Source organism: Thunnus maccoyii, chromosome 10 (genome assembly GCF_910596095.1).
Source record: "Thunnus maccoyii chromosome 10, fThuMac1.1, whole genome shotgun sequence".
NCBI lineage: Eukaryota > Metazoa > Chordata > Actinopteri > Scombriformes > Scombridae > Thunnus > Thunnus maccoyii.
Genome location: NC_056542.1, coordinates 2,880,230 through 2,894,333, shown reverse-complemented (window position 1 = coordinate 2,894,333; position 14,104 = coordinate 2,880,230). Strand labels below are relative to the sequence as shown.

Below are 14,104 nucleotides of genomic sequence, written 5' to 3'. Positions count from 1 at the left end.
GTTTGAGCTGGTTTATAAGGGTCATAAAAGAAATCTGAGGGGTTTTGAGATGGTAGATTGGGAAGGAGAGAAGAAAGAACAAAGTTCTGTTACATAAATTGAATTAATATTTCAGAACTTTGTGTTTGAATCTTTGTGTTTTTGTGAAATATTCGACAGTTTTACCTCTTCGGGCCTCAAACTGTTATTTATTTGAAACCATGAGGGGAAAATGTCTCTTTAGTGGAACTTTAAACAGCTTTATAATCTCCATTTAACTGCATCAAACTCAAAACTAGTTTGATAAAATTGATTTTATTCTGAAATTTGTAAGTCAAAGTGAAGGATTTTGCCCAAAACTGAACTTTTTAGCAGTTTGATAAAATATATAGTGTATTAGTGTAACAGTGTAAAGTGTAATATTGTAACAGTGCAATAGTGTAACAGTGTTATAGTGTAATAGTAACAGTATAATAGTGTAACAGTGTAATAGTGTAACAGTGTAATAGTGTAACAGCGTAACAGTATAATAGTGTAACAGTGTAATAGTGTGACAGTGTAACAGTATAATAGTGTAACAGTGTAACAGTATAATAGTGTAACAGTGTAATAGTGTAACAGTGTAACGGTATAATAGTGTAACAGTGTAATAGTGTAACAGTGTAATAGTGTGACAGTGTAACAGTGTAATAGTGTAACAGTGTAACGGTATAATAGTGTAACAGTGTAATAGTGTAACAGTGTAATGGTGTAACAGTGTAATAGTGTAACAGTGTAATAGTGTAATGGTGTAACGGTATAATAGTGTAATAGTGTGACAGTGTAACAGTGTAATAGTGTAATAGTGTAACAGTATAATAGTGTAACAGTGTAATAGTGATCTTGCTCTGCAGAGATGAAGAGTCGCTGCAGAAAAACAGCTTCTCAGTTTAGTGAGAAAAGTTCAGTTCACCAGTTTGAGAGAAAACAAAGAAGAGTTTCACTATGAGGAAAGAAAAACACTCAAGTGCTAATGAGGAAAAACACTGAAACACAAGAAGTGTCAGAGCACACACACACACACACACACACACACACACACACACGCACACGCACACGCACACGCACAAACACGCACACACAAAAGGCTGAATAGTGACCGTGGCTTTCACCTCTGTGTTTTGGCGGGTTGGCATTCCTGTCTACGAGTGTGTGTGTGTGTTGGAGAGAGAGAGAGAGAGAGAGAGAGAGAGTGTGTGTGTGTGTGTGTGTGTGTTTGTGTGTGTGTGTGTGTGAGTGTGTGTGTGTGTGTGTGTGTGTGTGTGTGAGAGTGTGTGTGTGTGTGTGAGATATATAGGGTATCTTGGCGGACAGGGGCCCACCCGTATGTTCCCCCCTCTTAAGAAACTCATGTAGGGTGAGTGTATTGTCTCAGCCTGGGAAAGCGTGGCCTCAACCTCCACACACACACACACTTATATACACACACAAACACACACACACACACACACTTACACACACACGGGTTGTGTAATCTCCTCCAGCTTGAAGAATAGAGCTCACTTCATTTTAAAGATGACAACGTCTAATTACTTTACTCACTTTTTATCTGCACATTGATCACCACATTCTCTTAACTTTAATCTGTTAAATTTAATTTGCGTATTTTTATTTATAAATGCTGCACAAATGTTGATAACTGTATTCTCTGTCTATCATTATTTGTTTATCTCTTTGCAGTTTTTGTAAATCTGCACATTTTTGGACCCTCTGGTTTTTTCTTTAAATGTGTTTTTTGTGTATAAACTGTATTTATTATAAAAACTTCACACAAACGCCTTCTTTAACGTTTAAAAATGAAGTTATATATCTGTGGGCTGTTTCTAAAGATTTACAGTAAGAACCAGTGGGCTTGAAGCTGAGAGCCAATAATATAACACATTGTTAATATTGTATTTTAATGGGATTTATTGATTATAAGAAAAATATTGAAGAGTGGTGGAATGTAACTAAGTACATTTACTCAAAGTACTTACGTTCAAGTACAGTATGTAAAAATTATGACTTTATAAAATATCTATTTATAAGACCAAACAGTATACGTTTTATAGCAAAGGACAGGAAGTAATAAGCTCCACTTTAACATTAACATACTGCAATAAATCAGTATAAATATTCCAGTAAAAACAATTATTATTATTATTATTATATACAACAATTATGTATTATGTATACATTTTGAGTACATTTTGCCGCTAATACTTCTGCTGCATTGCTACTTTTTCTTAAGTTAAAGATCTCAGCCTTTAATTTCAGTTATTGCTAAAATAATCCATTAATCAATCAGTAAATCACAGATGAATAATTAGTGATAACTGAACAATTAAAAGTCACTAATCTAAGAAAAAAGCTGCATCAGCTGGTTTCAGTTTCTTCACTGTGAGGATTTGTTGATGTGTGTGAACAGATGTAACAATAATAGAATGAAAACATCTGTTTGTTATGTGGTTTCCACTTTAAACTGGATAGTTTGTCTAAATAAAGCAATTAATTAATACACTGTTAATATATATATTGCTATTTTATATAATATTGTTATTTATATTGCTGTTGTTTAAGCCCATCGTACCTGTTCTCTAAGTAGAACGTATCAGCATCAATTTCAACACTTTTGACATTTCCTGGAAAAAATAGTTAATTATCCAAACATATCACCATTTTTATGTTGTTGTTTGATCTTTTTAGGATGTAAATCATTCTTTTTTTCTTGTGTACTTTAGAAAAGCTGCGTCGATTCTGAGCGGAAAGATAAAATATCACCAAACTAAACTGATGATCAGAGTGAGTGTTGAGCTGAATGATGAACTCAGACAGACTGAGGCCTCCCCTCCTCTTATAGAGGTCAAAGACAATACAGAACAACCAGACACAAGCTGCTGCGACCCCCCAACACACACACACACACTCACACACACACACACACACACACACACACACACACACACACACACACACACACACACACACACACACACACAGTTGTGGGGACTCTAACAAAACGTCCATAACCTTAGCAACATTATCATTCATGTGGAGTCGTGTTTCTGTCCACCTGGTGAATGTGAGTCCAATATTCATTCTCTTTTAGCTCTGTTTTTGCTCTCTACCAACTCCTGAGGGAAATATCTGGCTCTCTAGCTGCTAAATGCTCCACTATGTTCACCAGCTAGTCTACAGCTAACTGTGTCTGTTTGCTGTTTGGTCCGGAGCAGGTAGTGTACAGCGGCTTTTTACAGCTTCTTCTCTGTAAACGGCTGCCTGCTGTGACCCAAAACGACGCTATGAGAGCACTGAGAGTGAACCAAAACAGTAAAGTTGAAGGTTCGTCACTGCGAGCACATACATTGACAGCTCGGACGTTTTAATATAAAACTAAACCATCAAACAGCCTTTTTAAAGACAGGAAGATTGAACAAAATGTCCTCAAGGTCTCACATGTGGTCCTCACAAAGATAGAAATACAAGAACACACACACACAGCTGCGTCACAGCTGACCTCCATTCATTATCTGTAACAATGCATATGCTTCATGTCACTTCGATGTCCACTGTGTGTGTATGTGTGTATGTGTGTGTGTGTGTTTCAGGGGGTCAGAGGTCATCTTCCCAAGCAAACGCTGACTCAGTATATATGAACACATTAAGGAGCGAGAGCAGCGTCCGTCTCTCTAAAAAACACACTTTCTCCTCATAAATTATTCCTCTAAACTCAATCCTGTGCTTCCTGTTCTTCCCAAAGTTCACAAACCAACATCCACAGTTTAATAAATGTTCTGAACATGAAAAACTACAGATTAAAGTTTCATTCCTGACCGACCTGTTGGATCTACATCAGTAATTAAAATACACTTTTATTACTTTCTAACAACATAATAAAAATTTATACGTATTTTGTATTTTTTAGTAATATTACAGTGTGTTGAATTCAGTTTCCTAAAAAATGTCTTAGAAGGTATTAAAAGTCTTTTTTCCTGTAGACATTTTAGACAATGATGTTAGTTATAAAATGTTTTTGTACGTGACTGCTGGCCATCATACATTTACATTTATAAACTAAAACAACTTCATTCATTCAAATATCATTTTAAATATTTCAGCACTTGGTGCCATTTGTATAATTGTGGAGGAAATGACCACTGAATTTTTGCTTTGTGAGATTTTGAGTTTAGAGTTTTACATATTATATATTACTTTCAATTTTTTTTCTATTTGAAATTCTATTATTCATTCTAACAAGTTTTGATTAAAGGAAAATAATTCATGTGTATATTTTTATTTTTATTACTAATATTACATTAGTATCTGCGTTGAATTCAGTTTCCTAAAAAAAAAAAGACCTTAGAAGATATTAAAAGTATATATATATATATATATATATATATATATTTTTTTTTTACATATTTTCTCCTTCCTGCTGTGAGCAGTAATGTTAGTTATAAAATGTTTGATGTTATTCAAACTAAAACGTCATTTAAAATATTTTCCTTTTTACAGGAGATATTTAAAGATAAATCAAAATGTTTGCTGTGAAAAAGCTTCTAAACTTCTTTTTCTGTTGTTGCTGTTTGTATGTTCTTTAATGAAATTACCATTGAATACTAAGTTTTGATGGGAATTAATAAAATAAATATCGATTAAACTACAACAATGAAGATTAATAATGTTGAATTCTACTGTAAAAATACTATAAAAAAAAGAGACACATTTAGTCTTCTGTAATCTCAGGAGTCACCACATGGTGGCACTGCTGCCTCATATAAGGAAATATTAATACTAATCATCTACTCCATAGATTAAACTCAACTTTGTCACATAATACAAGTTCAATAAAATGCAGTTTTGCATCCAACCGAAAGTGTAAATAGTAGAATAAGGTGCTGATGAGGTGAAATTTACAGGTGAGAATACATGTGATATAAAGGTTATAAATATGAAATATATACAGATAATAAAAGAAGATGCTGATGAGGCAAAATTCACAGATAAACTGCAGGAGACAAAGATGGAGGCAAATGCTGCCAATTAAAGCCCATGAATATGAAAGGAGAGTGAGGGAGTTTTATCTATTTATTTATTGTTATTTTGTTTTTATTTCTTTTAAAATTCATCTTACATCACTGTTGTATCATAAAATCTTATATGATTCTATGATTTTATTATTTGTCTGTTTTATTTCTCTGCCCTGTATGAAGTGCTCAATAAATAAATAAAGATTATTATCAGTATTATTTAGTTAAGGATCTTTTTTGTTGTGTAAAGCATCTTTGAGTATCTGTAAAAGTGCTCTATAAATAAAAAAATATACATTATTATTATTATATTACTTAAAACTTGTCCTAATGTAACATTTAGAAGTTTTATACAAACATCTGATTAATGGTTTATAACCCAATATAATGATATAAGTGTTTATTATTGTGCAGTATTTGTCAGCAGTTATAATTTCTCCTGTGAAGACATATTTTATATTATTACAACTGTATACTACAGCACTATATTGCCATTAATTATGTTTAAAACACACATTAAATTCATTATAAATGCATCAAACTTAAATCTGCTTATAACTACATTATAGTGTGTTAAAAACATTTATTAAATGTTTATATAATGCTTATAAATGGTAAAAAGAGGTCTTAAAGTAAAATGTTACGTTAATAACAAACTACTGTTTAATTGTTTCCAAAGTTTATAAAATGCACAGAAAAAATTGAAATTTGAACATCTAAACTCCATCTGCTGAGGAAGCTCATGTTACACATTAGAAAGCTCCAGAAGAGCTACTAACACTATCCACTAACTAACTGCTACAAACAGGAAATAATATGAGAGTCAAACTTCAGATCATCATCACTAATTAAACTTCACAAAAAGCAAAACTTTTATCAAATATTTAATAGTTATTTTTATTTTTCTGGCGAGTTCACTGAGCTGTTCTACTGCCGTCTAAAAAGCTCATAATGTAAATTTCTTTTGTGTTACATTGTGAGATAATAATGTACATCAACAGCACACTAAAAAAAATGAGCGTTTGTCTTTCTGTTTTTAAAATATACTGATGGATATAAGTTATAGTGTTGAATTCAAACAAGGGAAACACTTTTCCTCCTGTTGTCAGTTTCTCCTTTTTTCTACAATTCCTCCTTTTCCTTACAGTAAAAGTACATAAGTATTATGAGCTTGATGTAGTTAAAGTATTGCAGTAAAAGTACATAAGTATTATGAGCTTGATGTAGTTAAAGTATTGCAGTAAAAGTAGTGGTTTGGTCCCTCTGACTGATATATTATTATATATGACATCATTAGATTATTAATAGTGAAGCATCAGTGTTAGAGCAGCATGTTACTGTTGTAGCTGCTGGAGGTGGAGCTAGTTTACACTACTTTATATACAGTTAGCTAGTTTAGTCCAGTGGTTCCCAACCTAGGGGTCGGGGCCCCTCCAAAGGGTCAGCAGATAAATCTGAGGGGTCGTGAGATGATTAATGGGAGAGGAAAGAAGAAAAAACAAAGTTCTGATACACAAATCTGTTTTCAGTTTTTGGACTTTTTCTCTAATCTTTGATTTTTGCTGAAATATTGGATCATTTGAACATTTATTGAAATGAAAGCATGTGAGAAGTTTAGAGGGAAAAATCACTATTTGGTGGAGCTGTTAACAACTCATAGACATGTGAAATGTGACCCCGACTACACACTGCTTTTTGTAAGACGTCAAAAGCCAAAAAGGTTGGAAACCACTGGTTTCATCTTTAACAATGTGTTGTATTTTAAAAGCTTGTTATATTATCCATTGTGTCAAATCTTCATCTGAAAAGTAACTAAAGCTGTCAAATAAATGTAGTGGAGTAGAAAGTACAATATTTCCCTCTGAAATGTAGAAAGTACCATCACATGGAAATACTCAAGTAAAGCACAAGTGCTTCAAAATTATAGTTAAGTGCAGTACTGGAGTAAATGTACTTAGTTACTGTCTTAACAGAACTAAAGCATGAATCAAGTTTTTGGGGAAAAAGTCATTTTTATTAAAAGTCATATACAAAAGGAATATTTCATGTTAGGTTGCTATAAAACGTCCATATATACATCATATCATACAGATCAACACGTTACACTCTCAGTCTCATAAATGTGTGTGTGTGTGTGAGAATTCAACACATTCACACACACACACACACATATTAAACTGCTTTAAAAACATTGGATTTACAACAAACATCACCAGATGTGGCGCACAGGACGGTTCAGACAACATCTGGAGCTTCACATCAGCTTATAAAAAGACACCTGTGTAAAATCCATTTGGATGCATAGCTTTGAGTACAACACTTTGAGGACTCACTCGGTTTTTTTTTTTTATTCAGATACCAGAAGAGAAATTAAAACACTAGTTGAATGTGTTGTACGGAGTCCTGGCAGCGCCGACGGAGAAAAAAACCCACAAGCCTGAAGAGTTTTTATGATCTGGATGAATCTGAACGCTTTTACAGTAAAAAATCTGATGAATTCTGTTAAACTGCGAGAATAGATTATTAAATTAAGAGCATGTTTTACTAAATCGAGAGAACAAATTAGTTATTTTTGTCTCCGTGGCTCCTCCAGGGCTCCGTAGCGTTGCGACAAAAACCTGGAAAATATCTTTTTGGAAAATTCTGTTTTCATCCAAATATCTCAGGACTTCAAATATAAATATTCTGACTTTTGGATCGAAATAAGCAAAGATTTTTTTAAAGTTTCTGCAATTCAAAAACCCTCAAAATATAGACGATGTGTCCATTTTACTGGCTGAAGATTGAGTTACGCACTTATCATCTTCTACAAGACTCACTTTTATCAAATAACTGAGTTTAAAATCTCTGGTTGTACTCTTTGCTTCTTCTCTCCGTATAAAACTACATTCATAAGGCGGCGTGACGACAACAACAAACGTAGCTGAGAGGAAGGCTGGGAAACAACTAACCGCTCCGCCCGCAAAATAACTAAATACTGCGTCACGTTTTTTTTCTGCTTTACTCTAAAAATATCACATTTTTGGCTGGTTGAGAAGCGGAAAGAAAGTTTGTGTCCTGCTTGTTTTGGTCCTCAGAGACGTCATGTGAATCAAACCGGATGCTTCAACAGGAAAAATTAAGTTTTTTAAAGCTGAATAATCAAAAACTGTTTCAAGTTGTTTATAAATCTTTAACATCGTTTAGAGTTTCTGGTTCTGCATTTATCTGCTCGTGTTTTCTCTCACATCTGGACTTGCAGCTGATTTAAAAACTTAACTGTCTTTTATTTATTTATTTATGGTCAGTTGCGCCATTAATTAACTTCCATACATGCAGAGTTTGACCTTCACTGATGTGCTGAACTCATCTTAAATTTCACCGTCTTCCAGTTCACGTCACTGACTGAATGAACGAATGAATGAAGTCGTTTTGGACTAAAAAAAACATTTAAAAAATGGTGAAGTTTCTTAGACCCCAAAATGACGTCATCAAACGTCTTATTTCGTCCAACCAACAGTTTAAACCTCACAGATATTTAGTTTACTGTCACGTCAGATGAGTAAAAGCAGCAAATTCTCAAATTTGAGAACCTTTAACCATCAAACACTTAAACAACCTGCTGTCTCTCTCTCTGTATTTGACATTTTAGCGGTTCAGCCGTTAAATCTGCAGCAGTCTGAACACACGACGAGCCGCCAAAAACACGCAAAGTGACGCCACACAGCGAGCGACCAGCTGCGAGCGGAAAAGGAGTTTTTCTGGGTCGTTTTTCTACAAGGGAGTAAAAAAATAATCTCTCATCTGAAAACATACTATAAAGCTTATTTTACATGTTGGGAGTTAAGATGTTTCACCTGGTAAAAGCTTTTATTTCTCTACTTTTTTTTTTTTTTTACTGGAAAACAGACTCGTCGTTCCTGAATCATCCACTAGTGCAACAACAGGAAGTTAGAAAACAGAAAAGCTGGTTACCGACAGCAGGAGGAGAAAGTTCCTCCTCGGGGAGAATATCTTGACTTTTTGTTTGTAGGTTTTGTGTTTTAAGGTCAAAATTTAAAAACAGTTGGAGCAGAGATAAAAAGATTAAAACACCCTTGAAGGAGAACTTCTTCTTCTTCTTCTTCTTTTTGCAAGTCTCCAGAAATCAAGACCTGAACGTTGTCGGTGTTATTAAATGAAGCAGAGCGACTCTTCAGTCACCCAGAAGATCAGTGACAGAGTTTGATGGTAATATTCCTCCAGAAAAACATAAAAAAAACTCACTTTTGACCCTGAAAGTCCACATTTGTAAGAGAAATTCAGCGACCCACAAAAACAAAATACAGCACAGACATCGCTTTAAAGAAAAAACCTGAATAAATAAAGTTTTATGACATAATCCTGTAAAGCTGGAACCCAAAACAACTTCTTCTTCTTCTCTCTCTCTGTGTGCTTCCTTATTTATTTATATATTTCAAGCTGCTGAACGTCCTGCTTCTTGTTTTCTACATGAAGAAACATCATGAACATCCAGACCTGAGAGAGTCGCTGCGTTACTGCAGCCGCCGACCGACGTGAGCGGACAACAGCGCCGCCGCCGCCGCCGCCGCCGCCGCTACCGCTGCTGCGTTCACGTCACATCAGAGTTACAGAAAAACTGTTTTTCGCAGGTGAGACTTTGAATTTGAATTTTCAGTGAAGTTATGTGAACCAACTGATGCTCGGTTTGTGATCCAGCCTCAATAATCAATAAATCAACAAGACCTGAACTCTAATGATTGTTGGATTTTAGTTTTTTATGTCTGAGGATCTTTAAACATGAACTTAAAAGTCTTTAAACTGGATGTTTTATGTTAATTAATCATTTATTTTATTGAATTCATGTTTTAAAATATTTTATTCCTTTCTATCTATCTTCTCATGTCCACATTTTAGTTTATTTCATCATATTTCTTTGGTTTATTATCATATTTTCATCACTTTCATATCTTTTGTGCATTAATCTCAAACTGTTTTTTACTGTCAAATAAAACTCTAAAAAGATTAAAAACTCTTAACTTTGTGTGTCAGTTTGTTTTTTCTTTGATCATTGAAGATAAAACTAAAACTACAGACTTTAAACATGATTTTATCATCAGTTCAGTTTTACTCACATTCAGTTTTCCTGCTGAAGTCCAGACAGCCGAGTGATTACAGACCAACTGGAAGGTCCCGCCTCTATCAGGCTCAGCAGCCAATCAAAACTGAGAGTTTTGAATTGTGTCAGGAGCAGCCAATCAGATTTCCTGACCCAGTTTGAACCCACACAGGTGTTTCCAGTTACTGTCTGATTAGTTCTCAGTGAGGCTGAAGGACGTCTGTCTAACTCTGCTTTGTTGAATCAACTGATGTTTTACAATTTATTATGTTTCATTTTTATATTTTATATTTTAGAATTTCCTCCAGATTACCCGACTGATTGATTAAACCAGTCAAACTTTTTAATTTTTATAAATTATGTCCTAGTTGACATAATTTTTTTCTATTAATAGGAAGTAATCTTGAACCAGTGCTGGTTCTTTCTTCTCCTTCCTGTTTATGTCTTTTATTGTTTTTCTGTCTTTAACTGCTTCTTTGTGTCTCCTTATTCATAATAAATGTGTTTTTGCTTCTTTGATCTCGTCCATAACATGAACTTTAATCTGAGGTTTTATTAACCAGAAGAACTGAACTTTCCCAATGTCAGTCAAGGGTTTATGTATTGTATTTTAAAGTAACATGTTGAGGATAATGGGGGGAAACTGGATTATCAACCGAGCAGACTGGTGTCGGTGGGTTTGAGATCATTTGATTCAGTTTGTTTGTGGATGTGAACTATTAAAGTGAAAAGATGAGACTTATAATGTGTTTAATTACCTGTATAGTTGTTGTGTTTAATCAAATTAACACCAACAGTGGTTTCCTGGCAACACTGAGATGACTCAGTTCTGGAACTACAGTTCCCATAATGCTTTGGGGAGCATAAACAGTCAGTTAGCTGAAGGCTACAAACTGGAGCCTCGTTATTTTTAGCCCATATAAATGTTTACATTTTGGCAAATTAGCTCCATTAAAAGTCTGCTGAATCAGCTGTTTACAGTCTAACAGATACTGAAGAAAACAGTTCTGGAGTTATAAAAGTGTTTTTCTTGTAAACAGATTTATGGATGTTTATTTGATGCACATCAGAGATGATCAATCTAAGAATATGTGCATCATGTTTGTGTGTTTGACTGAGTTAAAACATTTGATGCATGTTGTTTCTCTCCTGCTGAATCCTGCTCAGTCTTTTAATTTAATATTTATATAATATATAAGAACTTCTGTCCTGGAGAGTTAATGCAGCTGATGATGTATTATTAAAACATTTCATCCAATTTAATGATTCTGACCAAACTGTAATTAAAAACAACAAGTTTTCATCTGAATTTTACCGGATAAAATGCAGCAGAACCAACTTAACTGCACTGAGCACAAATATGATTATTATACATTATATTGACAGTTTATTAGATAAACCTAATAAAACTAATGCAGTTTAATACAACAACCCTGCAATAAATCCAACCTTTATGGTTATAATGTTCTGTTTTAATCTGTTTTTATAGGTTTTACTTTATTTTATGCTCATTATAGAGGCTGTTTGATTGTAGTTTGTTTTATGTAAAAGATGTTAGTTAGTGTAATTTATATAAATGAGAAGGACAAAATATAAGAAACATCTCTCAGTAAAACCCAACAGAGTCCAACAGCATCACAAACTGCAGCTTGAACACATCTAAAGATCCAATAAAAACATTTTAACCTTCATGTTGTATCAGTTTTATCTGCAGTAATTATATCTAATAAACTGTATCAATACCGGATTAATATTCTCTTGAATATTGTGACTGATGTTTTTGTTTCAGATTTGACGTGAACGCAGCTTCAGTCTCTTCCTCTCTGCTCTGTATTGTGTGTGTGTGTGTGTGTGTGTGTGTGTGTGTGTGTGTGTGTGTGTGGCGCCCCCTAGTGGTGATGAGGCAGAGGGTCGTGGCTGTGGCTCCTCTGTATGTACGCCACCGCCTCCCTGTATGAGAGGGCCAGCTGGGGCCGGTCGTACATCTCGCTCAGCGTCTGGAACTTGGGGCCCCACTGAGACAGCCTGTCGTAAACGAACCCTCCTTCGTCGTCCTCCTCCTCCTCCTCTTCCTCATTGTTTTGACGGTGCGCGACGGACCCCAGTGAGCTGAGGCTTCCCGCCGACGACCCCGAGCCCTCCACGCACCACACGTGGTAGGCGTCCGACGGGAACGCCTCGCTGTCGTTGTCCGCCTCCCAGATGATGCGCGCCACGTAGCTCTTAAAGTCCACGTGTGAGCGCGAGCCCGGCGCAGCGGCGGCGGCGGCGTCCATGTAACCTCCCGTGTCACTCGTCTCCATGTCCCTGCTGCCGTGAGCGGCGTAGTTGGAGTAGGTTGCGTCGCCGGAGTAGCTGGCGGTGTTGGCGGCGTGCTGATGGTGGTGGTGGTGGTGGTGATGTGGGATGCTGAGGTAGGGGGCGCTGGAGCTGCAGGAGGAGCCGGATGGGTGCACCTCCTCCTGGGAGCCCGGCGAGGATTTGATGAGCGGGGCGGTGGTGCAGGATGACGACTGAGACAGACTGGAGCACAGAGGACGCTTCAGCTCTGTGATGTCATAGCCGTTCTGACAGGAAGGAAGGAAACACACAAGTTAGAGGTGTTTAATCCTCAAAGGTTAAAGGTCAGTGTCAAGAACTGGTTTTGAATATGAAGGTTTGAGGCCGCAGGGCAGCTGCAGCTAGAAGGTCGAACATAACGAAGCGTTTCCTGCAGCATTTAATACAAACTGGTGAGAATGTTCTGCAGATGGCCGTTTAGTTTGGTTTCCATTTATATGTTTTTTATTAGGGACCGAGCCCAAAAGGCAGAGGACTACTGTGTTTTCGCGTTTGTTTGTTTCTTTCTTTCTTTCTTTATTATAACGCCACCTATGTAACTAAAATGGCCGCCACGGCCTGTAGGAATGTCGTAGAGAGATCAAAGCAAAACTCAATTATTCGTCTCACCAAGACCTACAAATCATATGCTGACACCCCTGACCTAAATCCAACAGGAAGTCCGCAATTAGCCTTCCAAAATAAGACTTTACCCCAATTTTGGCCCAAGCAAACGCTACCTCCTCCGAGGGCGTTAATGGTATCGGCTTCAAACTTTAATAGATGACTTATGACACTATGCTGAAAAAAAGTTGTTAAAAACTTTGTAATAACTCGAACGGTTTGGATTTGATAAGCCCTGAAAGTTGCAGTGCCACATCACACCTTACAATGTAAACCAATGGGGAGGCAATCTATGGGCATGAACTTTGTGTCAAACAGAGGCTTCTGACGTCTAAACTATAAGTCTGACCACTTTCAAACCTGTATCAATGGATTCGCAACGAAATTTCCTACTAAAATATGATTTTTAATGTAAGATTTGGCCAAAGTCATGGGATTTATGAGGAGATTTCACAAGAAGCGTACTCTAAAATCCTCCTCTCCAACTGCTCCTGGTGATGTCACTCCCTCAGTGCTGTGAAACATTCTGCAATACACACTCATTATAAAATCACAGGAGGAGCAAGAAAAGACTTTAAAACTCACACTCTAATATCTCAAAAACAATAAAAGATAGAAAAAACATGTAAATTCAAGATTTGTAGGTCAAAGTCTCGTGACTCATTTAAAGTTCAAATGAAGTTTGTATCTAAAACTATGTGGAAGCAGTAAATGTTCAAAAAGGTGTGGGTTCACTCACACTCTCCATTCAAATATATGAGTATTTTTCTGTGTCCAGCTGCAGTTACTTATTGTCTCTACACACCTGACAGTAAACATGTCAATCAAACTTTCAAAATAAAAGCACACCACACTTGTAAGAAATATCCCTCATTTTTGAAAAGCAAAATGATCTGATCCCGACGGGCCTGAGTGCGAGGTCCCGACCAACGCTGCTTTCAGCTTTAATTAAAACTACTGCTGCTACAACATGGACGACACACATTTCTTGTCATAACGGAGACTCTTGAGTGGCTGCTACAAGTCATGTGACAAC

The 14,104-nt window shown here is 36.0% G+C and overlaps 1 protein-coding gene across 3 annotated transcripts in view; it reads right to left on the bottom strand.

The window, feature by feature from the left end:
* Positions 1-10,713: 10,713 nt before the first annotated feature.
* Positions 10,714-14,104, bottom strand: part of si:dkey-22o22.2 (neural-cadherin) — a 171,022-nt gene continuing 167,631 nt past the window's right edge. For all 3 annotated transcript variants that reach the window (XM_042424660.1, XM_042424661.1, XM_042424662.1), the window contains exon 34: positions 10,714-12,692. In XM_042424660.1, the coding sequence (XP_042280594.1) occupies positions 12,015-12,692 (678 nt within the window). In that variant the 3' untranslated portion in view covers positions 10,714-12,014. The remainder of the gene's footprint in view (positions 12,693-14,104) is intronic.